Source organism: Perissodus microlepis, chromosome 5, assembly GCF_051167445.1.
Source record: "Perissodus microlepis isolate ML-2025 ecotype Zambia chromosome 5, ASM5116744v1, whole genome shotgun sequence".
Classification (NCBI taxonomy): domain Eukaryota; kingdom Metazoa; phylum Chordata; class Actinopteri; order Cichliformes; family Cichlidae; genus Perissodus; species Perissodus microlepis.
Genome location: NC_140465.1, coordinates 16,266,430 through 16,292,554, shown reverse-complemented (window position 1 = coordinate 16,292,554; position 26,125 = coordinate 16,266,430). Strand labels below are relative to the sequence as shown.

At 39.8% G+C, this 26,125-nt stretch overlaps 1 protein-coding gene across 4 annotated transcripts in view; it reads right to left on the bottom strand.

Moving 5' to 3' along the window:
• Positions 1-26,125, bottom strand: part of LOC146386981 (inositol 1,4,5-trisphosphate-gated calcium channel ITPR1) — a 71,826-nt gene that overhangs the window by 27,503 nt on the left and 18,198 nt on the right. The window contains exons 9-41 of one of the 4 annotated variants that reach the window (XM_084928254.1): positions 24,285-24,431; positions 24,031-24,126; positions 23,560-23,604; positions 22,357-22,511; positions 21,524-21,623; positions 21,047-21,207; positions 20,812-20,953; positions 20,433-20,591; positions 19,678-19,850; positions 18,395-18,514; positions 17,918-18,112; positions 17,526-17,777; positions 17,285-17,426; positions 17,023-17,176; positions 16,742-16,932; positions 16,502-16,634; positions 16,358-16,412; positions 16,111-16,276; positions 15,645-15,818; positions 15,438-15,512; positions 15,163-15,300; positions 14,931-15,056; positions 14,602-14,802; positions 14,254-14,505; positions 13,673-13,798; positions 13,437-13,565; positions 11,975-12,095; positions 11,677-11,861; positions 11,446-11,594; positions 11,245-11,356; positions 10,505-10,543; positions 2,165-2,212; positions 467-599 (exon numbers count right to left, since the gene is read on the bottom strand). In XM_084928254.1, the coding sequence (XP_084784380.1) occupies positions 467-599; positions 2,165-2,212; positions 10,505-10,543; positions 11,245-11,356; positions 11,446-11,594; positions 11,677-11,861; positions 11,975-12,095; positions 13,437-13,565; positions 13,673-13,798; positions 14,254-14,505; positions 14,602-14,802; positions 14,931-15,056; positions 15,163-15,300; positions 15,438-15,512; positions 15,645-15,818; positions 16,111-16,276; positions 16,358-16,412; positions 16,502-16,634; positions 16,742-16,932; positions 17,023-17,176; positions 17,285-17,426; positions 17,526-17,777; positions 17,918-18,112; positions 18,395-18,514; positions 19,678-19,850; positions 20,433-20,591; positions 20,812-20,953; positions 21,047-21,207; positions 21,524-21,623; positions 22,357-22,511; positions 23,560-23,604; positions 24,031-24,126; positions 24,285-24,431 (4,594 nt within the window). The remainder of the gene's footprint in view (positions 1-466; positions 600-2,164; positions 2,213-10,504; positions 10,544-11,244; positions 11,357-11,445; positions 11,595-11,676; positions 11,862-11,974; positions 12,096-13,436; positions 13,566-13,672; positions 13,799-14,253; positions 14,506-14,601; positions 14,803-14,930; positions 15,057-15,162; positions 15,301-15,437; positions 15,513-15,644; positions 15,819-16,110; positions 16,277-16,357; positions 16,413-16,501; positions 16,635-16,741; positions 16,933-17,022; positions 17,177-17,284; positions 17,427-17,525; positions 17,778-17,917; positions 18,113-18,394; positions 18,515-19,677; positions 19,851-20,432; positions 20,592-20,811; positions 20,954-21,046; positions 21,208-21,523; positions 21,624-22,356; positions 22,512-23,559; positions 23,605-24,030; positions 24,127-24,284; positions 24,432-26,125) is intronic. The other 3 variants (XM_084928258.1, XM_084928256.1, XM_084928257.1) reach the window with 3 other exon arrangements.

Sequence of the window (26,125 nt, the reverse complement as noted above, 5' to 3'; positions counted from 1 at the left end):
GAAGAAAATACACACATTGCTTTAGTATTTTGACTGCAGATAATAAAAAAGTAGCAATGTTATCAGGTAGTGATAAGAATATTTTGCTCTGCATGCTCAAAGGGCAGTTCACAGCCTGACTCAGGAGCTGATAACCAGCTCAGGGCCAGACAGATAAAGCCCCATCCTTATATAACAACCCCAAAAGAGGGTTGCCACACTACAACTTCAGAGGCAGGAAAAAAAATTGCAAAAGGTTCATCTAGACTTTGATCTTAAATAATAGTAGTTGTAGTCATGTTTGGCAGTACAATCACCCTCCTCTTCAGCAGCATGCGTTTGGTAAATGCTTCACACAGACACCAGGTCTATTAGAGATACTGAAAGATGGGTTTCCTTGGCCTTTCATGCAGGAAGAAAACACCACTGAAAAGAATGAACAACAAACTTCTGTGCTGGTTGAGTAACAATCGTCGTTGCGTCCCACCTGATTGGCTTTTGCCCGGTCCAACCTGACCGAGGGGGCCATTGCCAAATGACGTCAGGCTGTCCCTCCGCCCACCACTCCTATGGAAGTTGCCATAGTAACGATTCACCAGAATCTGTCTCAGCGCCTCGCCCTGCAAGAGAAGACAGAGAAGGACGTAATGATGTGATGTCTGTGGCGGGAGAGAGAGAAATAAAGAACAGCTTGTGTAACGGGATAACGTGCATCATTAATGATGCATTGTACATTTCTTTTCTCTGTGAAGACTGCAAGAAAACGCAGCCTCAGAGTAATACAGACTAAAGACAAGTTAAATAAAGAGTAAATTAAATCTCTAATAAAAGAAAAATTCCTAAAATTCCGTGCTGGACAAACTTTTAGGTATAGGATCAACTTTCTGATATTTACCGCCTACATTACAATATTGTTATGGGTCTCATCGCAGCAGTGACTCTGTGTAGTGACAATGTGAGGTCCTGATTTTCACTTAGACAGACCTGGGGCCAGCCCTCCCACACTGTGACTCATCCTCTGTCGAGCAGTCAGCAGCACGACTTTGGCGTTGTCATGGAAACCGCAGCCCATAGCTACCTGACAGACCTCCCATGGGATAAAGTGAAGGAAATGAAAGAGAAGGGTTTTTTTGTGTTTGTGTGCAATTATGTGCAAATCATTGTCAACTGTGGGTGGTCCTTGATAGACGACGGAGGAGTTATGTAAGCTCCGCTGCCATAGTTATGCTCCAGAGGTCAGGATTACTTCATGTAGGAGGTGCGGGGAACACTATTCTCATTGTTCATTGGTTGGAGGTTAATCAATGGTATGCATCGTGCTTAACGGCAAAGCACAATCAGATGGAGTCAGAAAATTATTCCCTGATCTCTAGAGTTGTGAGGCATGAGCCAAACCTTTATGGCATTTTGAACAGGATGTTATCTAAACTGTCAATACAAAGAAACTCTATAACAAAGTCTTGCCACTCGCCACTATTAAGCAGCAGGCACAAACTTTTTGAAGCATTATCTAAATCAATATTAATTTCAATGGTTATCGGGAAATGAAAAAGATCCAAATTTTGCGCTAAAATAAGTTTCATCCATCTTCCTGTAAGTTTTACCTCTACTATTTTTTACTTCAACATTTTTGCTGTTGAAAAATTCTTCCAAAAAGTAAAACAGGAGTTTCTCTGTAACATACTTTGGAGGTAATAAAACCTTCACTGCTTATTTGGTAATAACTACATGCAAGATGCCAGGAGTCAGGATATCTTGTTACACATATTTAATGATTGGATGAATGGTCAGTGATTAAACCTGTGTGAAAAATGTTTTTCTCTAGGAGATTAGTCCTATATATTGATGAACCCATCAGTGGCGGCCTCTAAAAATACTGATTAGACACAGACGTGCCTGAGGTTCTGTAAAGTCTCTGCTTTGTCATAAACACCATTAGAGAGAGAATGCAGAGGAAAAACATGTTTTCCTTCATCAGTTACACAATCACCACGACTGATCACTTGGGTGTTACTTAAAACACTAAAAGAAGAGTTCTCATAAACCTAGAAGGCAAAAAGAATCAGGTCACAAAGTGGGAATTTTTCATTCTATATGCATGACTGCTTTACATGTAAATCTCAGTATGAATCTGTCTAGTGTTGGGGTTTTCAGTTAGGTTGCCATGCTCTTAAAAAGTACCTACCCTCTTTTGGTCCTCCACCAACTTCTCAGGCTGGTTGTTATCCAGCTGCTGCGTGCAGTGAGTAGTGTGCGCATAGTGGTTGAACAAATACAAACACAGGGTTAGTATTCATGCAGCACAGAGAAGGCAATTGTCAGGTTAATTACCACATCTTGTACCTATTCAGCTGTTTCAAGTGGCCATGCAAAGGTCTGCTCGGTGTGAGTTGCTATGCTTTTACTGGTAGGTCAGAAACCGAGGAAACATTACGGCTACGTTTAGGAGAGCTGTGATAGGAGATGTGTACTGCGGTGACTGTGTTGAAATTCTCCAGTGGATGTTTTGTTCATTTTCTGAATTCCCTGCACAAACAAAAATGTAACCTTTTTCACACATTGGGCTCAGAGATTAAAGGTTCAAAGGTGTTTAGACACTTACGCATGAAGTTAAACAAAACCACTGAATCAATGAACCATAACGTTCTGTTCAAATACACCCCCGGCTTTGAAAAACATGCTAGGTTAATGCTGCCTATATCAGCCTAGAACGCTATTGAAAATAGAATAATTTTAATAAAGGTTATCATTCTAAACTTTATCAGTCTTGTTTTGTTTTTTTTTTTATCTTCCTTGAGGATGATGCCCTCCAAGTCTTTACTGCTTCACTTAAACTCTTGCTTTTGGTATTTCATATGCGGTCTTTGGGTAGTGAAACACATGCCCAGTAGGACTGAGATCAGATAAAAGACTCAGCCAATCGCCAAAATGATGAAATCTTGTCCGGTGACCTTTTGCTTATTTGGCCAAATCTGAGTCTGCAGGATGTTTCTGTCTACCTCTCTGTTGGCCTATTGCTTTTTTCAGCAAAAAACCCCAAACAAAAAACAAATAAATACCAGTGCACAGGTTTTATTTAGAGCCACAACAGCTTAGGCTTCACATTTATTTACCCGTAACCAGACCTGTTTTGTGAGGCTTATGGGAAGCATCTTGTAGTGAATCCTTTGCAGATTATTGTCATGTCTTCTCTTCAGTTTTGACCACAAAACATCAACGCCTACATCCAGAGAATCAGTCATAACGTGCGTTTTTCAGCAGAATTGCGCTTCTTGCATACCTGCTTGTTTGCTATTTCCTTTCTTTTTCTACTTTGTTTTTCTATTCACAGCTATTTTCTTCTGAATTGATGCAACACAGCTATTATTGAGAACTCTGACCAAGTTTGTTCATTTTTAAATCTTCAGTTGTATGTGCTCTTCATACAAACAGCCTGCTCTATTTGAGTTTAAATGCCAGATCTTAACTCTTAGTCAAAAAGTTTTGATGCATGATCAAGGATCCAGGTAAGGAAATCCAAAAAATTGATTCTTTTCATCTGGATGTAGCGTTTTCAGTGGGAGAAACTTTTTGTCACTCATCCAAGTGACTCAGAGACCAAGACTAAAGAAGTCGTTTAGTCAGAAACCAACTTTCCATTAAACATTTATTGGTCAACTGTCCAACTGATTTTGGATTTTTGCAACTTGGATACCATGTGTATAAATGGCCATTTCCCCTCAAACAGTTCTTTCAGTGGTGAAAAAGGGCAACCAGCCTAAAACTGAGGATATGCACTTTAGCCTAGTCTGAAAAACAAACAAACAATATTGTAACTTTTCAAATGAGCCATCAAGTTTTTTAAAAGTATAGTCCATCCTGCTGGATAATATGGTTTTTCACTATTGAGTTGGGAGACCAATTTCATTTTCTCATATGGCTTTTCTTTTTAAATATGAAAACTCTGCAGCTGAACCTATCATAGCTTAAAGAATGACAAAAGTAAACTATAAAAAAGTGTAGCTCTGTCTAAATAAAAAAAATCCAAGTATGTTTTTTAAGTTTGTTTTAAATGAGCACATGCCCCAATGAAGGATAAAAAACATTTTGCTTTTTGAAAACATTCATGCTGACCATTTTGATCATCGTCTGAAGGAGTGACAGAGACAAGGTCTACAGTACTCTTTCTGTAAAAACTGTATGAGTCAAAAGAACGTTACTTTCAACTTTAAAATTTCCACTTTGCTTCCGCAGATAGTATTTCCTTTCTGAGTTATGGACAGTAACTCAATGCAGGATTTCCTGTGAAAGAGCCAGTAAATCTGAAAGTCTGATTTCACTTACTCAGACAGTTGAAACTTCAATTTAGCTTGAAATCAACTCATAAAAAAATATATGCATGAGGTCACTTATGTATATATTTTCCCTTTTCCATTATTGCCTTCAATAAGGGAAGTAATTACTTTATTCTGATTCAGTAAAAGGACTAGATGCTACAATCCCTGATGGTGTATAACTTTTTTAATGTTCATATGCACCCTAGATGCCATTGAAAACCCTACAGTTCCTAAGGCTTATTGTTGGCTTGCTGCATGAAGTATAAGGACTTCTTGGTTGGTTGAATTGCAGTGTCACAAGTCTGTTACTGGACTGTTCTCCAAAATATACAATTATCATTTTAATAACTTAGACTCCCCCCACCGTGCTCCTCTCCTAAAACGAACTTGAACTATGCTATGAGTAGGACATGACAAAAAGTGCAATGATCCACTCCAGTAATATAGAGATGCAGTGTGTTCCTTTTTTCAATTCCTAAAGTCCTACTGGCAGAACCAAAACAGTGGCAGTTCAGATCAGATTAATATTAAAATTCAGTACTTCTATATAATTCTTCTGTTCACCGGGGAAAAATTCAACCAGAATAAGCTACTGCTGTGCATACATTGTTATGTAAAAGGACAGTGTAAGAGGGCAAGACAGGGGAAAAGACAGGAGAGGGGCGATGAGGTTAGAGTTACATAATCACTCTAAAAGAAACCAGGCCACTAAACCAATGACACAGAGATGCTTGCAGAAGCCATCTGTTACCAAAAACACAGTGGGCAACAAGAAAACCAGTGAAAGGCAGAGACAGAATTAATAAAAAAACAGAAACATGCTATGAGTATGTTTTCATGTATTCATGTGAGCTGAAGCTGAACTCAAGAGTATGATGATCAGAGGTTTGCTCAGATACTCACATACACTCCTCTTGATTGATTAAATGTTTCTAGCAAGTTGCACCTCGACCAGATGCTTTTGGTAGTCATCAACAAGCTTTGGGCATATGTTTTCTTGGCAGAATTCAAAGGGTTCATTTAAAGTCGTTGGTTTCCTGGCATAGACCAGGCTTTTAAATGTAGAATACAAACTTTCAATAGGGTTGAGGTCAGGCTTTGGGAAGGCTTTTTCCAGAAGCTTAATGTTAGCTTATTTTTCCTTTCCAAAACCTGTTTTGATTAGTTTGTGGGATCATTTTCCTGTTGAAATACACAGTTGTGTCCAAGTTTTACTGTCTAGCTATTTGGAGGTTGAGCAATCTACCAGTACCACTGGTAGCAAAACAGACCCAGAGCATGATGCTACTGCCACCATACATGACAGTACAGTGTTCTTAGTTTTGAAAGCCTCACTTTTACTCCAGCGGGCATATCTCTTGTCATTATCTAACCATAAAACCTTTTCTTTGTCTCATCAATGTGGGCAGCTGCAAATTTTAGTCAAGCTTGAAGGGGTCGATTTTGGAGCAGGGGCTTCTTTCTTGGTTGGCACCCTCTCAGTCCACGGTGATGTAAAACATCAGTGGAACATCAGTGTCACTGTGGACAGTGACACTGATGTTCCAGCAGTTTCCAGTTCATGTCAGGCTTGAGCCTTGGTGGTTACTGGGTTGTTTCTGAACATCCAAACCAATTTCCACCCATCTGAGGGTAACATTTTGGGACTTTTCCCAGACCTCAGCAAAGTGGTGACACATCGAATAAGTGCATTGTCTCTTTCAAATAGCAACTAATACTTGTTAACTTTTGTTTTCATGTTCTAGAATTTTGTTATGAAGCACTTTGTGATGTTTATCTTGAAATGTTCAATACATTTAAAATTTTACATACTTTTTTAAACACAATTGTTTGAACTGATGATCTTGGAATCTGACCTACTCAACTTGTGTAAATGTTCAGTTCTCCTTCTTAGATCTTCACTGAGGTCTTTGGGCTTTCCCATTGTTCTCAGTATGTGTCAATCCGATGAGTGCTGTCAACAAGCTACCGACTGTAATAAAGGAGGATTGCATATGAGAAGTTAACAGACCTTGTGCAGTTAAAACATACTGTATAACCTTGCGCACCACTATCAAGCCTGTATGCACTTTTGATCCTGTGTGGATTACAGCTGAACCAAAATAGATTCAGACAGGTGGATTCAATATTTAAAAGTTATGAAAGATATATGCTGTACAATGATTCCACCCTGGAAAAAAAACAGTTAAAAGAAATCATTAAAAGGCCAAAACTACTACGCTATTTATGTCCATGGTCATAAACTTCTGAACACAACTTTACATTAAAAATAGTTTAAAATGTTTTTAAAACCAGCAACTTTGACTTACCCATACAAGCACAGGAAAAGACATGTAAAATCCACACAGGAAGGCCCCAGCCAGCCCGTGGAACCCAGAACCAAGACATTCATGTAATTCATGTCATTCATGTGATTGTAAAATTGCTGCTGAAGAGACCAAAAGCTCCACCTCGACTTAAATGTGCAAAACTGACAACTTTTCTCGATAAGAACGAGGCATCTAGTTGGGCAAAGTGAAAGGCATCCCATGATGGTAAGTTAATCTGAACTACAGATAAATGACAGAAAAAGTCCAACAAGTAGCTGGTGTTCTACTAAAGAGATGAATAGAACTCTTGCAGAAAATTTTGTGGATGTAGGTGGAAAAGTATTAATAAAAGCCTCTTAGATAATTGAAATCTGATTACTATAAAAGGCCCAAGCATATTAATTTCACCCTTGTACAGAAGCAAGTGAATTCACAACACTTTTCTACTTACTTATTAAGGCTTTTGCATACATTTTTGTGTCATCAAAAGCTCTGCAAGTATTCAAAGATACGCAAAAATTGCTAACATGAATGTCGAGCAGTAAAGGAGGAGGCTAAAGAACACCCTGAGTATACCTGATGTGGCATAGTTAACACTGGACCTGTAGTAAAAAAAATATATTAAAATAGCATATATATATATATATATATATATATGCCCTTAAAAAAAATACAGGTTTCTAACTCTTTACTCTTAAACATAACATCTTCACAGTTAAGAATATCTCCCCAAACCAGAATAAAAAGCAGAACTGTTTTCAGTTATGTGACCGTTCTAATGTGTTCTAACATGTTTCTTAACAGGAAAGTGAGATATGCATTTTGTTTGTTGGTGTGTGCGTGTGGGTGGGGGTGAAAAAGCACAATGAGACAGAGCAAGAAAGAAAAAGTGACAGATGGAGACACAGCAAGAAAAGAAGAAAGGGAAAACACAGAATATACTCATGAGTTCTTTGGAATAGCTGAAACGCAAATAGTGGGATTTTAGCACATGGCATCAAAAAGCGACACAATTAAGTCTAGCCTGAAACTTGCAGGTTTTAAAATGATTATCTGTGCATAAGCAGCAGCTATGACCTATGAAATCTACTGATTCTAATGTTTCCAGCACTTCTGATGATGATCAAAAAGCTTATGCCTTCTGCTCATTGCAACACTTATTTCATATGAAGAGTATTATCGAGCGAGGTGTGATATGACATGTGGCTTGGGTTCTCAGTGTTAAGCCTTTTTGACAAACACAACAGCTGATCCCAGCAGCAGATATAACAGAGTTCAGCATCAGGTTGGGGGCTACGCATGCACACGCTGGAGGATCAGCATCTTTCACAAGTCTATCGACATGTTTTCCCTGTCACTACATCAAACCACAATGCAAAACGCTGATCAGAGTAGATATATGCTGCTCACCATCCCCCGACCTCACCACAAAGACCACAGGCTAACCCCTCACGTCTGCCACATCCGCCCAAACTACAGTATATTCCACCAAACTGGAATCTCCCCAGGGCAAACCCCTCGATCAGTCTCACACCTCTCAGTTGAACATAAAAGGAAGAAAGTATGCGGACACACATGCGCGTACCAAAAAACTCATTCTAATTTACGTGTGTGTGTTTTCTTTTTTCTCTGACAGTGCATAAATAAACATATCTTTGCAGGTGGAGGCTGAGTCATGTTTAAACCAGCGGTGAATGACATGAAAACTGGGGTTTACCACTCGACTGCTTGTTATGGGCAGACGGTAGAGCAGACTTAAATTAAAAGGCTGTGCTCTGTCATTTACATTGTAGCTGACCCACTTCTATACCAGAGCTGTAAAACAAATTTCTGTCTTGACCAGAGATGGAAAAACCTGCTGTGAGAAAATGTGTTAAGTAGATATAAATAAAGCAAGTCAAAAAAGCAAGATTACTCTTGCAAGCCACAGGAAGAAACAGCGCACTGAAAGGGATGATACAAGCCTTATTTTCCAACATGGAAGGCTTGCATAACTGCTTTGACTAGACCACACACACGCACACACATCAGGGCAGGTGAAGCCTGAGAGTAGAAAGCCTAACACTGTGTATCCTGAATTCCTCTGGCTCTTACATAACTCTGACAGTCAAAGAGCAATGAATTTAGCTGATATTCATCTCGGTGACTATTAGCAATGGGATAGTACGCACACATCAGCGAGGTCAGAAATATACCTCGGACCGTCTCTGTTTCCATTTCTCCATTTCAAAAAATGCCTCCATAATACTTTGCAGACACTGCTGCATAAATCGACTTCATGTGACCCACATAAACTCTGTTTCCTGTTAAACACAAACGCACAAACATGTATCCTTCTTCTATACCATATATAATGCTATTCTGCTTTGCTCAAAGATCAACAGAAGAGACAAGAGCCAGCTACGCACTTTCATATCACACCTACGCAAACATTCACAGCCAACTTCATTACGTTTACACAGAGCGGGTGTGTGTTTGCATCCATGTGAGAAAAGGTGCGAGTGGAAGTGGGAGGGGGGGTATTTGGAGCAGTTAAGGAATTGTGTCTCAATGATTTAATGGGGCCAAAAGGGGGAAAGAGGTGAGAAGAAATATGAAGATCGGCACGGGTTTCCACTTTCCTGCCACTCTTACACAGGAGCAGCTTTTCACGTGTAGACAGCCAGACAGAGATGCAGCACATGAGAGAAACTCATACAGCCCCCACCCCCACCTCACTCCCCCCCCCCCCACAGGTGTGCACATGCACATGTATGCGTGCGCACACAACTGCCCTGTGGATAAACAGCTCCTCAACACTTTTATTGGCAATTACTGCTGAAGGTCACACATCAGCGGCGGGGCTGAGTTCCAGGAAAAAAAAAAGCCTGGTTCTTATGTAACCTCAGCCCAGAGTTGGCAGGCACCCAGGAATCGTGCAGCTCGCAAGCAAGGAAAACTAGGACACAGCCTCAGTGACTGCCTCAGCCCTTCACAGCCCAACACGTTCATTAATAGGCGCATATACAGAGCACGCACACAGTCACAGCGCCCCCTATTGGAGCAGGAGATACTGGGGAGACACCCAGCCCCCCTTCCCAAAGGAATATAAAAATATAAAAAGGAAAGGGCAATGAATAATCTTCATGAGAACAGAGTGAGAGGAAATTAAGCAATGGGATTTCTCATGGTTTTAATACATTAATCTTTATATTATCATCAGCTTTTTAGTGTTTGGGGTTTTTTGTGTGGTGTTTGTCATATGGTCATTGCATTCTGCACTCTCATGTCTATTCAGTTTTTTTGTTAGTCTCTTATCAGTATTTCTGTTGCATCAGTCTGTTAATCTTAAAGATGATTTCAGTTTCTGTAAAATTGTGTTATTTCTATAGTCTTCCCTTGTAGCTAATCTATATCAAAATAGAACTTCTTGACCCCGCTTTTCACAGGGCTGCAGTTTATTACATAAAAAGATAACTCCCTTAACTTTACCTGAATACAGTAAATGTGTGCAAAAATGACTTTCAACCAACACTTTGGCAGAAAGTCATGTACAGTGCAAGGACACTGAGTGGATACAAATATAGCACTGGCACATAGCCCAACCAGTAAGTGACTACCTTGGAAAATGGAAGCTCAGTTGAGCAACCTGCAGTCAGCAACAGAACACATCTCCCAGCCTCTCTTTTTCTCACGTTTTCAGTTGATCTACACACCGTTTTATAGCAGACAATGCAGCAGGTGTTTAAGACAGAATTGGTCTATGACTGTTTGTCACCAGCTGTGCCCAAACCCCCACTAACTACAACACAGCCAAAGCAGCTGCTACAGTAGGCTAATGTTAAAGTACAGCTAATATAGTTTCACAGATGTAACAGATGCTCTGGGAAACAAGGGCATGAATGGAAGATAAAGAGAAACAACCTTAGGCATATCCATCTCATCATCAAAGGCCCTGAGCTGAAAGAGAACAGAGGGTTTCAGGGGTTAGATAACAATGCAGGAAGCAGGAAGTTAAGGCAGAGGTCAATGATAAAGCATGTCATGTTAGTTAAGTGAGTTACGACTGCTGAATACAAAAATCTAATTCAGGAGCACAGATACAGTGCCATATCCATGTGCAGTATTTTTGCATGGATATTAGGAAAAGTGAGTATAATTAGTACAGTCTCACACAGCAGTGACCACCCCTGTTTAACTGAAAACCAAGGACAAGCCAAATCCCTTCAAAAAAATGGTTGGGGTATGTGTGATGCAGTATGTGTGTATATAGTGTAAACTCTATATAACTACGCAAAAGATTTGATGACATCAAAATCATTTTCATATATAAAATCATAGTAAACATTGTATCAGATTGCTGTTTTTGTGTGAGGACTTGCCTTTTAAAAATGCATCATTTTAAGAGTTTTGTGCTTCACTTTTAGTTAAAACGAATGAAACTTAGTTGCTGAAAAGTTTCTTTTTTTTTTTTTTTTTTAAACCCGGCACTTTAAAAGACATAAAAAATAGCAAGAAACTATCAACATCTTTTATTCTAAACCTGCGTTGATACAATAAAGTATATACAATGTAAAAAATGTACAGTCATACCGCCTACAGTGAAGTGAATCATCTCCCCATAGAAATACAATATGCCTGTGCTTTGCAGCATCTCCTACCTTCTCTCCATAACCTCTGTCCTTAGTCATCATCTCCCGAAGCGTTTGCAAAACTTTAATGCACAGTCTCTCCTCATTTTCCTCCAGCAGCTGCTTGGTATGTTTGATCAGCCTGCAAATGAACATTAGAGCTTTAGTCTCAATCCCAATGAGGGCCTTTACGTTTTAATTGTAAATTTCATCGATCGCAGCATTCCTTACTTGCATATAAATCCTCCGCTCTCGCACTTCTTGCGCGAGTCTGTGTTCTCAGGGAAGAGCAGCTCAGGCCGATGCAGCACATCCACCAGAACGGACAACTCAGCCTGGACCAGTGGACGAAGACGGTCTTCGAGAGCGGACACGATGTCCTATGTTACAGATAAAGCAACACCCTGAAGGTTTTTGTGCAATAAAGAGACATAAAGCAGCGCAAACTCAAACAAACCTAACCTGCAGCCTCTCTATGATATTCCTGTAATCCCTTGACGCGGTCACTATAGAGTCTCTGCGTGCAGCGTTGCGAGCAGTAAGCCTCCAGCTCATGGCTGTCTTCTGAACGATGTTATTGGATTTCACAAACAGGTTGTTCACCTGGTTGTCCAGGTCCACAGGTATGGCTATTGCTCTGCCTTTGGCTGGTGGATTCAGAAAGGCATACAACATTAGTGTCAAATCGCTTTTGGATTAATATAAACTGTTAAACCTTTTGAATATGATGGACTGATTTTGAGCAAGACCTTGGTCTTACCAACATCAGAGAGCACTTTGATACAGCTCTCAACATGGCCCTTCTGCACTGGCATCAACCAGTTGCAGTGATAGGCCCTGAAGACAGCCTGCAGCAGCTGCACAAAAACTGGTTGCCTGGTCTGGGTAAAAAAAAAATAAGAAGAATAAGAGAAAAACAAGTGAAACTGTAGTTTATTCTTGATTGAAGTTTTCTGATAGATGTGTCTCACACGCACACAGTGCTGTACCTGAGCTGCTGTGATATTACTGTGCTAATCCCTGCATGCTATTGTGGTCAGTTGCTACTGCTAACCCATCAAGCAGACCTTTGCCCAAAACGCACCTGTGAAAATCTTTCATATTATTAAAAAAAAATAAATCTTAGCACCCAGATCTTCTGTGCCCTTATTTAAATTGTAACCGATACCTGAAATATTTTCCCCAAAAGAGAAGCCTGACGAGCACAGAAAACATACAGCAGGTGACAAATTAAATAGCAAACCAAGATATAGTAAGGGGTTAGGCCAACATTGTGCCACAAGAGCAGCTTAAATGTGCCTTCGTTAGCTCTCTGAAACACTACTCGAGCAATGAATGCTATTCTTTGAAGTTATTTCATTAGATTTAATGATGGCAGTGGAAAGCATTATCTAGTACGATGGTCCAAAATCTCACAGATGTTCAGCCGGGTAGGCGGTGAAACCATAGCTTATGATTCATATCATTTTTGTGCTCATCAACCATTTAATGATCCCTGTCGATGAAGGTGCTGTCATGCGGAAATCGACTACACCCAGATGTTTCATCACTGGCTAAGGGTGATTACTCAGATAAACACTGTATCAAGGTTTTTTTTTTTACCTTTAATAAACTTTTTCTATAAACAGTTTTTAAACCCTATGAAGGAAAAGAAGAAAAAATGATTCATTAACCAAGATTATTGTAAATAACTACTGGCCATCTCTGATCTTGCAATACCCGATTACCTCTACCAGAAGTTGACTAACATGCTGAAAACAGAAGTGGGAAGAGAGAGGAAACATGGTGCCAACAACCCAACCTAACCACTCCAAATATTGTTACTCAGCAGACACAGTTCTCGGGAACTCTGAGGAAACGCTGAGTTTACCACTTACGGAAGCAGTGTCTTAGCATTTTCCCATAATTGTGCTTTTGCAAGAGAGACTCAGGCTATTGGTATAAAATATATGAAGCAACAGTCATACAGTATATTTTATACTTATATTTATTCTGATGGCCACATAAGGACAAACTGTTTGCTATTAGGCTTAAAGTTAGCAGGTAATACCTAGTTCCTAAAAGATAGTCTAGGCAGTTAGATTTACATGAACTCTACACGTTACTGTTATTTTCAAAATGTTGAAGTATACCAGGGCTGATATTGACATTAGCATATTTATAGCTACTGTAAAAGCTTTTTTTTTTTTTTTTAACCCCTTTGCATTATTGTAACAGGTTACCTGCAGGCTGGTGCTCTGGTCAGAAAAAGGTGAGCTGAAGAAGGTGGTCACAATGCCCATGACTGTCTCTGTCACATAGCGTTCAAGAATAGTGTCTGCGTGCTTACGGTCACTTGTGTTGTTGCACACCTAAACAACAGAAATACCACATTTTGTCTTTTAGCTTGTTTGTTGTTTTATTTTTTCCTTTAATATAGCTTTTATGTCGTTATTGAAATAAATATGGGGTTTCTTACTCTGCAAATGTCAACTAGGAAGTTCTCAAAGAGTTTCCACATGTGGTTGGAGGTGTAGATCTCCTTCATTTCAACCTCAGTGTCCACATAGCAGTGGTTGAGAAAGTTGATATAAGCAATCTTTACCTGAAAGGTTAAGATTAAAGTTCATGTAAAAAAGATGGCGCTAATCTAATAAAACAACAGCAATACCTGTAGAATTTGTAACTTTAGATACACCACAATTAGCTCTAGACTCCTAGATAAGGATTTAGTAGTACCACATTATGGACAAAATTCATAATGTGGCACTATTTGATACATTTGTCACTAAAGCTAACTATGTGACATTTTTAAAGCTTGACATGCAGCAAAAACAATGAATAACTGTATTGCATTAGCAATCTGTAAGACCTGCAATCCACACAAAATCAAATGTATTTTAGATAATCAGCCTCTATAGCATACCTATTGCAAGAAGTGACACTTATCTTTAGAAATGGCTCCCTATCTTTATTTCTTCAATTTTTCCAGTACATTAAAATCACAAACTGTGCGGCTTATTGTTTCTCATAACTCTCAAACATTCCAGCTTATCTCACCTCAGGGATACAGTCTTCATGGGTCACCACCCGCACTATGTCATCCAGTGGCAAGAGCGAATTACACTTTATCTCTGTGTAGACGTTCTTGCCCTCAGTGCACACAGCCAAGAGCTCCACTAGGTGTATGTGGTACATTAGAGGACTGTTCTCATCCATGCGATCCCTCTCTGATTGCATCATCTGGACCAGAGTCTGGAAGGAGGCACGGTCATTATAGAAGACCAGGACATCTTCACCAGCATTCACCAGCTGGAGGAAGAAACGGATACATATAAGAACATAAGGAAACTGTGGCATAAGTGAAACACAGTGGGGGGGAAAAACTGTGTAGAATTGATTTAGCACCTCTGCCATGACAATGTCTTGGCACTTTTTGATGAACTTGTTCTCTGCCTTGACAATAGTCTGTAAGAATTTCAGGTATTGGACGTTGCGGCCATGTGTTTCAATGCAGTGGACAAAGTGCTGAACCACACGCTCATTTATTTCACTGCATAGCTGGAAGTTGTTCATGAAGATATGCTGCATGGTGATGGCCTCCAAGATCTGAACACAAGAAAACAAAGACAAGAGAAGCCAGTTTTCCAAGATGTTGTTGTTGTTGTGCAAAATCAAAATCTGTGCTTTTGTATCATTAACACTGCAAGCGTCAATCAGTGCACAAGACAGCTCACCCCTGGGTTGAGGAAAAGATTGATGTGCTTGTGTAGCAGCGCCTGGTTCTGCTGATTTCCTGCACAGAAATTCTGTAGAAACTGATGGGCTAGCTTCATAATATCCTGCATGCGTAAGTCTTCTCCCTGGAGTGGAAAAGGGCAAACGTGAAGGTTTGCCCGCTCGTACACACAAAAGAATGTGCTACTAAAAATAAAAACAAAAAATAAACCCATTGAGAACCATTGACACCTTCTCATAAGGGATCTGTAAGAGCTCAAGAACCACAGCATGAGCCCCCATGTTTCTCAGCAGCCTCTGTTGCTGCTTCTTGCTTTTTCTACCTGACAGACCTTCTTGGACACACAACCTGCTGAGACGCAGCAGGATCTGTGAGGGAGAGGTGAGAAAAAGCAAAAACATGAGAGGAAAATATATGTAGAAAAACTCTAGTGCTGTGCAACAACATTTGCAAAATATTCAGATATGTTAAAACAATCTTTTAACAAGGTTAGAAAACTTGTTACCTCCTTCACCACCCTGTAGTTGTAACTGCTTGTGCTTTCTGCTTTCTTTGGTTTGTCTATGCCCCCTGAGTCACCCTGTGAACGACAACAGCGTGTTATAGCCTTACTGTGGTAAAAAAACCCAAAAAAAACCAAAAGGAATACTTTTTGGTGGATGGCTTTTCAGGGTTATGAGATTGGCTCTGTTCAGGAAATAACACCCTGCACCTTTTTATGTTCTGGCTCAGCGGCGAGCACGTCCACTACATCCATGCCCTCGTCTGGCCCCAGCCTCTTATACACCCAGAGCTCAGACTTCTCGACGATGGAGCGCAGCTGGTCCAGGTCCGACTTTATTTGCTTGTAATTTTCCACATCTTGGCTGGTGACGAGCAACTGGACCTGTAAATACAAAAATTTGCTGGAAGATTAGGCAAACTGCAGAGCAAAAAGCTATACAGGATCCACAAAATGTTACTGTGAAAACCTGAATATGCATTTTGTGTCACTGAGGTTTAGAAAGATCCTCCAAAGAATAATTCTTAATATTTCAATGTTTTTCATCCATTTTAGAGCAATACAAGTATTTGCAAATCAGAAAATACTTAAGCAAATGTCAAAAACACAAACAACTATACGGGTTATTGATTTCCTTGCTTTAGTTTTAAGTTGAGGGGAGTCACTGTGAGAATACCTGCTTAAATGCCTGCAAGACCTCCTGCCTTTGGCTGAAGTGCCTGAACAGCAGATGCAGGGCTCGAGACACCAGAGGAGGATAGTCGTGCATGGTTAAATGGAGCAAGACCCTTAAAAAGGTTCGGCCACCCTGATCATCCAGGTCCAGAGGGGTGTTCTCTTCACTAGACATAAACAGAACATATACTCAGAAACACCTCTCTATTTCATATTTTCGACTCTTTCGATACTCAATGTGTGTTTACCTTCCACCAAATATCCCCTCTGCCTGCTCTTCTATGTGCTCAAAATCCAGAGCCCCTGGAATCACAGAAAATATCTCTCTAACTAACAAAGTCCATAACTTGTTCACACATTTGTGTATGATGTAGCTATATGTTATTCTAAACCTGGCATGTTGTTTGGTCCTTCGACTGCTCCAGCTAAAGATATATCATTTTGGGAATTACTCTCATCAAACTCCCTCTTAAAGATCGATAGCAGACAGGAGATCCTGTAGTCCAGGCGAACATTCAGGATGAACTGCAGTGAAGAAAAAAACAAAAACAAATGACATACATATATAATGTGCTGTATTTATTAAGGTTATATTGAAGTATAACAATATTAGAACACTGTATGTCTTCCACCTGCAGGATCTCGATGATCTTGAGCTTGGTGTCCATGACCAATATGTCCTGTTTCTCTGGTTCAGTCTGGGTCTTGACTGCGTCACCATTGGGGGCCCTGGTTGAAGATGGGGGAAGGAAACCCCCCCCTCTGAGCACTACTTGGGACATCAGCTCACCAACGCCATGAATTGACCTCATCACATTACTGCCTGGAAGCATTGACACGCACGCAAAACACACAAATGAACTTCATATCCATGGGATTCCGGTCCTCATCCTGCCAGCCTGTGTCCCCTTACCTTTACTGTCATCTCCTTTGTCCAGCTTGTTGAAAGCAAAAATGGTGCTGACATGGACACAGTCTAGAATAGCCAGGAGGATCTTGGTTAGTCTCAATAAGTCACTGAAGGTGTAGAAGCCAAAATAAATCAGGTTCCTGGCCAGATTCACCACCTAAACATGGAAAATAGATGCTTTCAGCGAGTTTGCTGATTTGATTTTGGAGCATGACTACTATGACATGAGTGTAACTGTAGTATATCAAGAAAGCACCAGGGTGACCTCAAAGGTGAGTTTGTTCTTCTCTTTATCTGCAAAAGGGAAGCTCTGAGACACCACATCTCTTAGGTAGTTTTCAACAAATTCCATCGTTTGTGAGAATCGCTCCTTAATTTCATCTTTAGATGTTCCATCATTGTCATAGCTATAAGTAAACCATATGTAAACAACAAGTTACGAAACTTCAAACACATACATGAGAAATGCTTTACAATATGATTATATAGTTTGTCTACTCCCTCACTCGTCAATAGCAATCTCTGAAGGGATCTCAGACCACAGCCGTGCATATTTGACTGGTGTAACCTGCTCCTGAGGGTCACGATCCACATGCATGTGCAGCATCATTCGACAGAAAGAGGCTCGTAGGTCATACGGCAGGTCTTCATCTGACATACACCGCAAGATCAGGTCCACGTCCAGCTGGCCAGAGATCTTGTTGATTGCCAGATACTGACGGTCCAAACACATTCTGGCAAACAGGTTTAGCTGGTACCTGTAAGGTGTCCACACAGGTAAAGTCAGGCTCTCCTTTTGGAAAGGAAAGTGTGGTTGAACACTCAAAACCCAAGCTATTTGCCATCACAGGATACACCTTTTCCATCTTCAAGGAGCCGGCTGAGGTGCGGTATTTACCTGTAGTAACTGATCACCTCCTGGTCATCCTTCTGACCCTCCTTGGCATCCTGAGCAAGCTCCCGGATGCTTTTACTGCGGATCTCTTTAGTGTTGTCTTTCCAGAACAACCACACTTCCTCCTCGTCTTCCTCTGATTCCACAGAGTTCTCCCCGAGTGATGCTCCTTCAATCTCAAATCTCGAAAGAACCAGTCTACAGAAAAAAAGAAATCATCAAGAAAAAACTTAATACAAACAGACATTATTTGCTTTGCTAGTGTAATCATGTGGGCAGAAGAAAGCCTTTGTATCAAAAATGTTTTATTTATTCCAAAACTGCGACAAATAACCTTTGTATTTTTAATCACAATACTGGATAAAATGCCTTTTCTAGACACCAATTAATGGGCAACTGTCAAAGTGAAACCTCAGTACATTCACAGTGACATCAAACAGAGGGAACAGGGAGGAGGTCAAGAGAATGATGAGGACTGACTTCGTTTCTATGAGGATGTCTGCGTTAGCTGGATCCAGCACTGCATTACAGATGAGCTCCTGTGTCACAGGGATGGACTTATTCATTGACACACACAAGTCTGACAGGTAGTCCAAGAACCTGAACAAACAAAAGTATAACATTTAATCCCAAGTCTTCTTTTAAAAACCTCCACGATCTCCCGAAGCACGAGAGGTGATGAGTCTTTGAAACGAGGCTTCAGCTTTTCTGATGTCACAAAGAGGTACAGTGGGGGAAATAATTATTTGATCCCCTTTCCAATTTATCAGTTTTGCTCACTTACAAAGAAAAGATCAGTGTCTATTTTTTTTTGCTGATTTCATTTTTAAGCGGGGAGATCAACCAAAAATCCAGAAAAAGAAACACATGTGGCACACAGATATCACCCATAGGACATCTAAATGATTCAGAGAAGGCTTGGAAGAAAGTACTGTGGTCTGATGAAACCAAAATCGAACCCTTTGGCATCACCTTGACCTGTTCAAGCATGGAGGTGGAAACATTATGATTGGGGCTGTTTTTCTGCTAAAGGCACAGGATGATTATAACGCATTAAGTGGCCAATGGATGGATCATAAGATCTTTGATGAGAAAATCACTCCCTCAGCCAGCACACTGAAGATGGGTCTTGGATGGGTGTTCCAGCATGTATGGGACCCAAAACATACCAGCAAGGCAACAAAGGAATGTCTAAAGAAGACGCACATTAAAGTCATGCAGTGACCTAGCCTGTCTCCAGAGTCAAGGGAGCTCAAGTCTTGAGTTGTCAGGTGGATGCCAAGAAACCTAGAGGATTGAGAGATTTTCTGTAAAGAGGAGTGGGACTGCACACATCTTCCCCCCGAGATGTGTGCAAACCTGGTGACAAACTAAAAAAACGTCTCACCTCTGTCCTTGCCAAAAAGAGTGTACCCACCAAGCACTAAGTCATATTTTACTTGGGGCTAAAATAGTTATTGCACTCAGTGACATGCAAGTCAATGTATAATGTTTATGTAATGTGTTTTTTCTGGATTTGTGGTTCATATTCTTTCTATCTCCATTCAAATGAAACAACCATAAAAATGAGAGACTGTTCCTTTCCTTGTAACTGAGCAAACAAATAATAATTTCCTCCACTGAATGACAAAATGTTGCAACGGATGTTTATTTGATCACCAGAATGTTCTTAAGTACAATACAGACATACAGTTATGGTAACACATAACTAAGTAATGGTTTAAATTCAATTTAATTTTAATTGGATGCAGACACACACAAACCTGGGCTCACGGTTCTTGCGCACCAGGCTAACAAACGTGTCGATCTCTGCAGCGGTAATATGTTTCTCCAGGAGCTTGCGGTTGTTATGGAGCAGAGCTGTGATTGTGTCCTCTGCCAGGACATCATAACCAATCTGTTTCTGCATGAAGCGAAACTGTTTGGCTATATACTCCTGCAAGGGAGGCAGACGCTCTCAACAAAAAGCAACAAAAGACAGCTTAAGCACATTTTAAAGAATGTCATTCATTACTTGGCCTGTCTCTCTTTATGCTCTTTCTAAAAAGCATAACCTTAAGTCGAAGCCATCGTTGACTCATTTTGCCCCGTCTTTATCAGTGTGCAAAAAGAACAGCATGTCCACAATGTCCTCTTCATTTAACCTAATGAAATGACTCCTCTAACTATTACACTGTAACCAAAGAAATGGACTGTTCCTAGAAAAGCCAAATGGTAACTTTACATTTCCAAGAATTCTTTATAGAATGAGCTCATATCACACTGGCTTTGTGTGTTTGTGTCAACAGAAATTGATAAAGAGACCTGGCAGATGAACCAGCGCATACTTCAGAGTACTTTCAGTTACACATCTTGGATTCGGAATATTTTTTGCTTCAGTTATCAAATCAGTGTTATCACAGAACAATGGCTTATTTCACTAAGCGGAAATACACCTTTACAGAAACCACAGCGAGACCTGTACCCAACGTCAGATGGGAACTGCACTTATGAAGACTTCAGGCCAGACAAAAAGTACCTGGTTCTTGCGGTAGTCCTGCTGCGAGTGACGTAAAACTCTGTAACATAGGCGGCAGATGTGTCTGAAAGGGGCATGGCGCTGGTCAGCCAGCTCCTCCAGCCGCAGCATGGGCCCATCGCCGCTATCTGTAAAAGGAGCCTGCAGGAGCTTGAAGATCTGAATTTAAGAGAAATGTTAAGACAGTTGTAACAACGACATTATACATAACTATATACAACTATGCAATACTGCTAAAGCAAATGTGGCAAAGATGCCACATGTCATGAGAAGATAGAGGGACTTCAGTACATCAGTAGGACTCAAAAAGTTCACACAGAATGGAAAATTTAACCTTGAGTGTCTAGAAAATGTTATATTTACGGTATTAAGACATCACCTGTTTGAGAATATTCTGTTCTCTCATTAACTTCTGTCGTTCTCTGTTGGGTTTGTTAACCATGATCTCCAGAACGTCCTGTCCATTGTTGGGAATGTCCACCACAAAAAACACCAAATCCTCCAGAAGCTTGGTAACGGCTCTGATTTTATATGCAGAAATAACAGTAAGATCGTGCTTATAGTTAGAACTTAACAGTGTTTACTGTTTAACTGTCCCACTATGCATTTAATACCTCCTCTCATTCTGGGTGATTGTGCCTTTTTCCAGCTTCCCAGCAATAGAAGCCAGCACTTTACTGGCATCGTTGGCAAAGTCAAGGTCTCTCACTTCAGCTGGGGAGACGGGCACAATGGCAAAAGCCTCTTTGTCTTCTTTGAGTGCAGAAGTTCCAATCTTGAAAAAAACAAAACAAAACAAAACAAGAATTGGTCTGTGAAACACTTGTTAAAGCTCTTTGCCCATAACCCATAATCAAAACTGCAAAAGAGCATTTTTTGTGGAAAAAAAGAGAGCTACCCGCACTTAATATATAACAAATTTACTGCACAGCAGGTGCAGGAGGAAGAGGGAACCACTGTTATTTAGATTTGACTATAATCACTGAACTTTTGGTGACTCATTACATCCAAAACTCCAGCATAATTATAGCTCAGCATCCTGCACAATTTACTACTGATTTAGACATTATTGTAAATTAAGTATCACTCACACGCAGCATGACAGGCTTTTCCTCCTCCTTGTCGATTGGTTGGTTGGTGCTGTGAACCCACGTGTTGGTGCACAAGTGTCTGAGGCGTACATACGAGTTTCTGAAAAGACATTTTATTGTTATGCTTTGTTCTTGTTTATATCTGCAAATTGTTTGTGCATCATAAGTGCAACGGCTACATAACTCATGAAAAAGGTGATGTTTCCATTTTTTTTAAAAAATGCTCTTTTTTAAGAAAAATCATGCATTCGAAGCAGAACCTTTGATCACCTTACAAAAGTTCACAAATATACATATGATCTGGGGCCTACATGGTCAGTCGACCACTTCCCATAAATGTGGCTAGGCAACAGCTTTCACTTCCTCGAGCTATTCTAGCGAAATTCGGTGCATTTCTTCTGCAACACTGCGAGTCTGCGTCATATTTTCTCACTCTTCACCAAACTTACACAGACACACGTTCACATAAGAACAGAATAATTATCACCTTTACACACTTTATTATATGCTCTATCTCAACATCCTTATCTGCATTGCCATCATAAAGAACAACTACACCTGCGTAACTTCCAACATCCACTTTATGGTGAATAATCATCAGTTAGAGACTCTCTTACAACAATTATTATCACACACACTTGCCATGCTTGTTTTGCAAACATATTACAACAGTGGTAATATACTGTGGAAGTCCCCTGCTTGTAATGTGTCTGCTGTCTGGGTTTCCGTGGAAAAAGTGACAGGGCAGGAACCAGGCAATGAATTTCTCTGTATCGCAATAACACAATAATTAGGGTGGGTCTGAAATGCTTCATCTTTTTTATCTTTCATACCTGGGAACTAGTGAGTCTCCCCCCCTTAAAGTGGTAGGGTCGAGCTCAAATATGGACGAGATGTCATTTCCATCAGGAACAGACACAAGTGTGTACATGACTTTGTCCTGGACATTTCTCAAACGGGCTCTCATAGCTTCTTGCTCTGAGTCAAGCTGGAGGGAAAGGGGGAAAAATAAAGTCTGATTAAAAATAAACAGCAAAATAATTTTAAAAAATGTCAGAGATATGTCAGTGAAAGTGTTAAAACTCAGTGTGGAAAGATTTCTAGGAACTGAAGCAAGATACTGCTAATGTATTACAGTGACCATAAATATTTCTTCCTTTTTTTCCTTGTAAGTTGCATTTCCCTCGTAAAACGTCACAGTCTTAATTCAGTAACTGATAATGGTTCCCACGGAAGGCATAAGACTACCTTAAATAAGTCAAAACTCAATAAAGAAAAGATGTTATATGCAAAAAAGACTTAACTATAATGAATTGAAACTAATTTCTTTTTAATCTGAAGAGCAAGGCGGTAAACTCAGGAGGTGACTGGCTAGGATTTGGTTCACTTGTTACAGCTTGGCCAACAGATGTGAACAACTTCGGCCCGGCCTGTGAGATGAGGCCTCCTTCAAGTGCAGTGTATGGCTGAGGCACACTGCTACTGCACGTTTCAGGAACACACATTCACAGTGAAAGGCTGCCATCTGCTGTTCGCTGAAAGTTAAAACATTCACATCCAGTAAAGCTACACTGAGCCCTCTACTGGTGGAAATGGTAAACAATACAGCTCCGATTACACACGGGAAAAGAGGCTATGCCTTCTGTTTTTTTTTTATTAATTTTATTTTTAAGTCACAATTTGGGGTTATCGTCTCAAAATTCTGAGTTATTAAGTTGAGATTTTGAGGAAACCCAAATGGATGCCATTATAATTATTATTATTTTTCCAGTGGCAGAAACAAGGTTCCATATTAAGAAATGAGAAGGTGAGTTTCACCAACATGGTATCTGTTAAACTAAACTATAAAATACAAATACATATGTGATATGTGACAATAATTACACATCAGCATATATTTTTAAAAACTGAAGAATTAGATTGGAGATGCTCTTCTATACTACACAAATTCTTTCTGTCCTACTAAGGCTTATTAAGCACTGGATTCCAATTAAATATTTCTAAATATTATGACTTTTTAAAAAATTTCTACTTACTGAAGAGCGTGAGTCCAGGCACTCCTCTTCATAATCTGGGTTCAGCTGCAAAAAACACAAAAGTGATTCACTACTTCGTAAAATAAATAAATAAATAAATAAATCCAGTCCAAAAAGTATTCAGAAGATTGTAACTTAGGAAAATGAACTGAATGTTGGGTCACTGATATTTTCTTCAGTGTAAATAAAGTCTAATGGAAGTTCTTGGAATAGAAAAGCTGATCAGTAACATGTTATTAATAGGATGTTTAGATCACTTGGCTCCAATTATAACCAAAGAGGGCCTTAAAAATCACAGCTTCACATATTTGAATTAAGAGGTCTGAATCCACACCAAAAATAAAAATGGGTTCTTTTTTTGCTGCACTCCCCCTCTTCACCTGCTTTCATGAATTTGCCCTGGTAGTTTTTGCATAATCTTGCTGTTAAAGAGCAGACAGACAAACAAATGGAGGTTGGAGACGTGCTGACCTCTGCAGCCAGGTAGTGTCCAGTGGCCAAGTGTTTGAACCTAAACAGGCTGTTCCAGTACCCTGCGCCCCCTCGGCATGGATCGTGCTGTACGACCTAACGCAAGAGCACAAAAAGTTGATGATATAAAATAAATAGGAAACAGATCACAGTCTCTATTCAGGTTTTTGTTGCTGCAATTCAGAAAATCTACACCTAGGATTGCATACAAGTGCACAATAGGAAAAACCAGCTCTAACAATATTCCTGCTCACTTCGATCTCCCATAGGGCTTTGCTGCTGGTTGCCGAGGTAGCTGACTGTCGTCCCGTAGTGCGTAGAAACACATATTGTTTTTTTCTGTGATCGTCACATGTAAGGAATTTCTCTTGCTCTGCATGAAACAGTCGTACCACATCACCCTGGAGAGAAGAAAAATGTAGGTTACTTTTCTCAGGTTAATCTTAAAACCACCAAAACTTGTGTGAAATGAGACTAGTTTCAACTAGTTCAGTATATGAGGAATCATAGAAAAATAATTAAACATTTTCCGGCTGCTGCCAAACATTTCATTTCATGGAGGTCGCATGGCAGACCTAGTTGCCTACGCTGTTTTAGATGTTAAAGCCCCTAATGTAGAGCTGTTTCTGTAAGAGATAATACACATTTGTTAAAATGTTCTGTAAACTGATGATACTCAACTGGGAATATATATATATATATATATATATATATATATATATAAAAAAAACAAGCAACCAGCCCAACTCTGATGAGGGAACCTTGTGCAACAGCTTTTAGTTAGAGCACAGTTTCCAAAAAAGTGGACACTGTGAGATGTGAATAGAAACAGAATGCAATAAGATGCAAATTATTTGAATTCTATAGGAAATGGAAAACAGCCCCAAAAAAAAGCAAAGAAGAAATTCCAGATATTCCAGACTCCAGCCACTCTACAGCCCTGAATTGGACAAGCAGAGGGAAAATGACTGGATAGATGGACAGACGGATGGAAATTAAATTCCTATATGGAATTTGATGCCAGCAAAATGTTAAAAAAAAAAGCTGTGGCAGTCTGCGAGAGGTGTGTTGCATCACCACTTCTTTTAACAATGCTAACACTGTAAGCATCTGGGTAGTATAAATAGGATTTCATAAGCTCCAGTTGTATATATTCAGAATGTGGTTTGATATAATCCTACTAAAACAAGCTTTATAGCTTTACAATAAAATAAAACATCTTTCTGCACTCCGGAACCGGCAGTCTCTGAGCCTGTAGCTTCCATGACTTCCAAAAGACGTTAACATTTTGATTAGTGAGGCCACAGGACATTTTCTGAATTTACCTAAACGTACTGTGAATGGAGAAGACGGCTGAAATTCTGGGTCAAGGTTACCTGTGCTTTTGCCGTTGACAGTAGAATTTTAAATTGCATTTGTGGATCTAGCAACAAATTTGGTTCACCAGCTGTGGTTCTCACTTCCTGTGTCCTTGAGCCGATTTACCGATTTCCACTACTGAATTTGAAGAGCTGTTAACGTAGTGCTGCTGCAGGACTCTTCAGTATTGGTTTCTGGCCACTTTCTTTACATTCATAAATTCTTTAATATCACATCATCACTGTAGATGATTTAAACCCTCAATTCTTTAGTGAGAAACGTTATTCCATCATAACTGAACCATTTACCCACGCGCTCTTTCACAGAGTGGTGAACTCCAACTGAATTACACTGAAATAATCATTTGCTGTGGGAAGCTTTTTTTTTTAAATAAATAGTTAAATTACTTATTTAATTAGTGTAATTAATTCATTTAGCTTTTTTTTTTAGCTTCATGATCGCCTCCTCCGCTTGCATAAAAAACTACCAAATAGAAACTGAACACTTGCAATTCAATCAAGCTAATTTATCTGTTTCATTTGTCATTGAGGAAGAAGGGAACTGCTCGTCAGTCTGTGGGGAAGTATATAGAAACATAGCTGTGATTCTTAACGAGTTAATACAATACTTATATTAATCATATCGTGATTGTTTGATTTAAAATCCTCCGTGATGTAATGTGAAACATTACAAAACATTTGTCAATGTCCAAAAACGTATGGACTCGTAGTCTTTG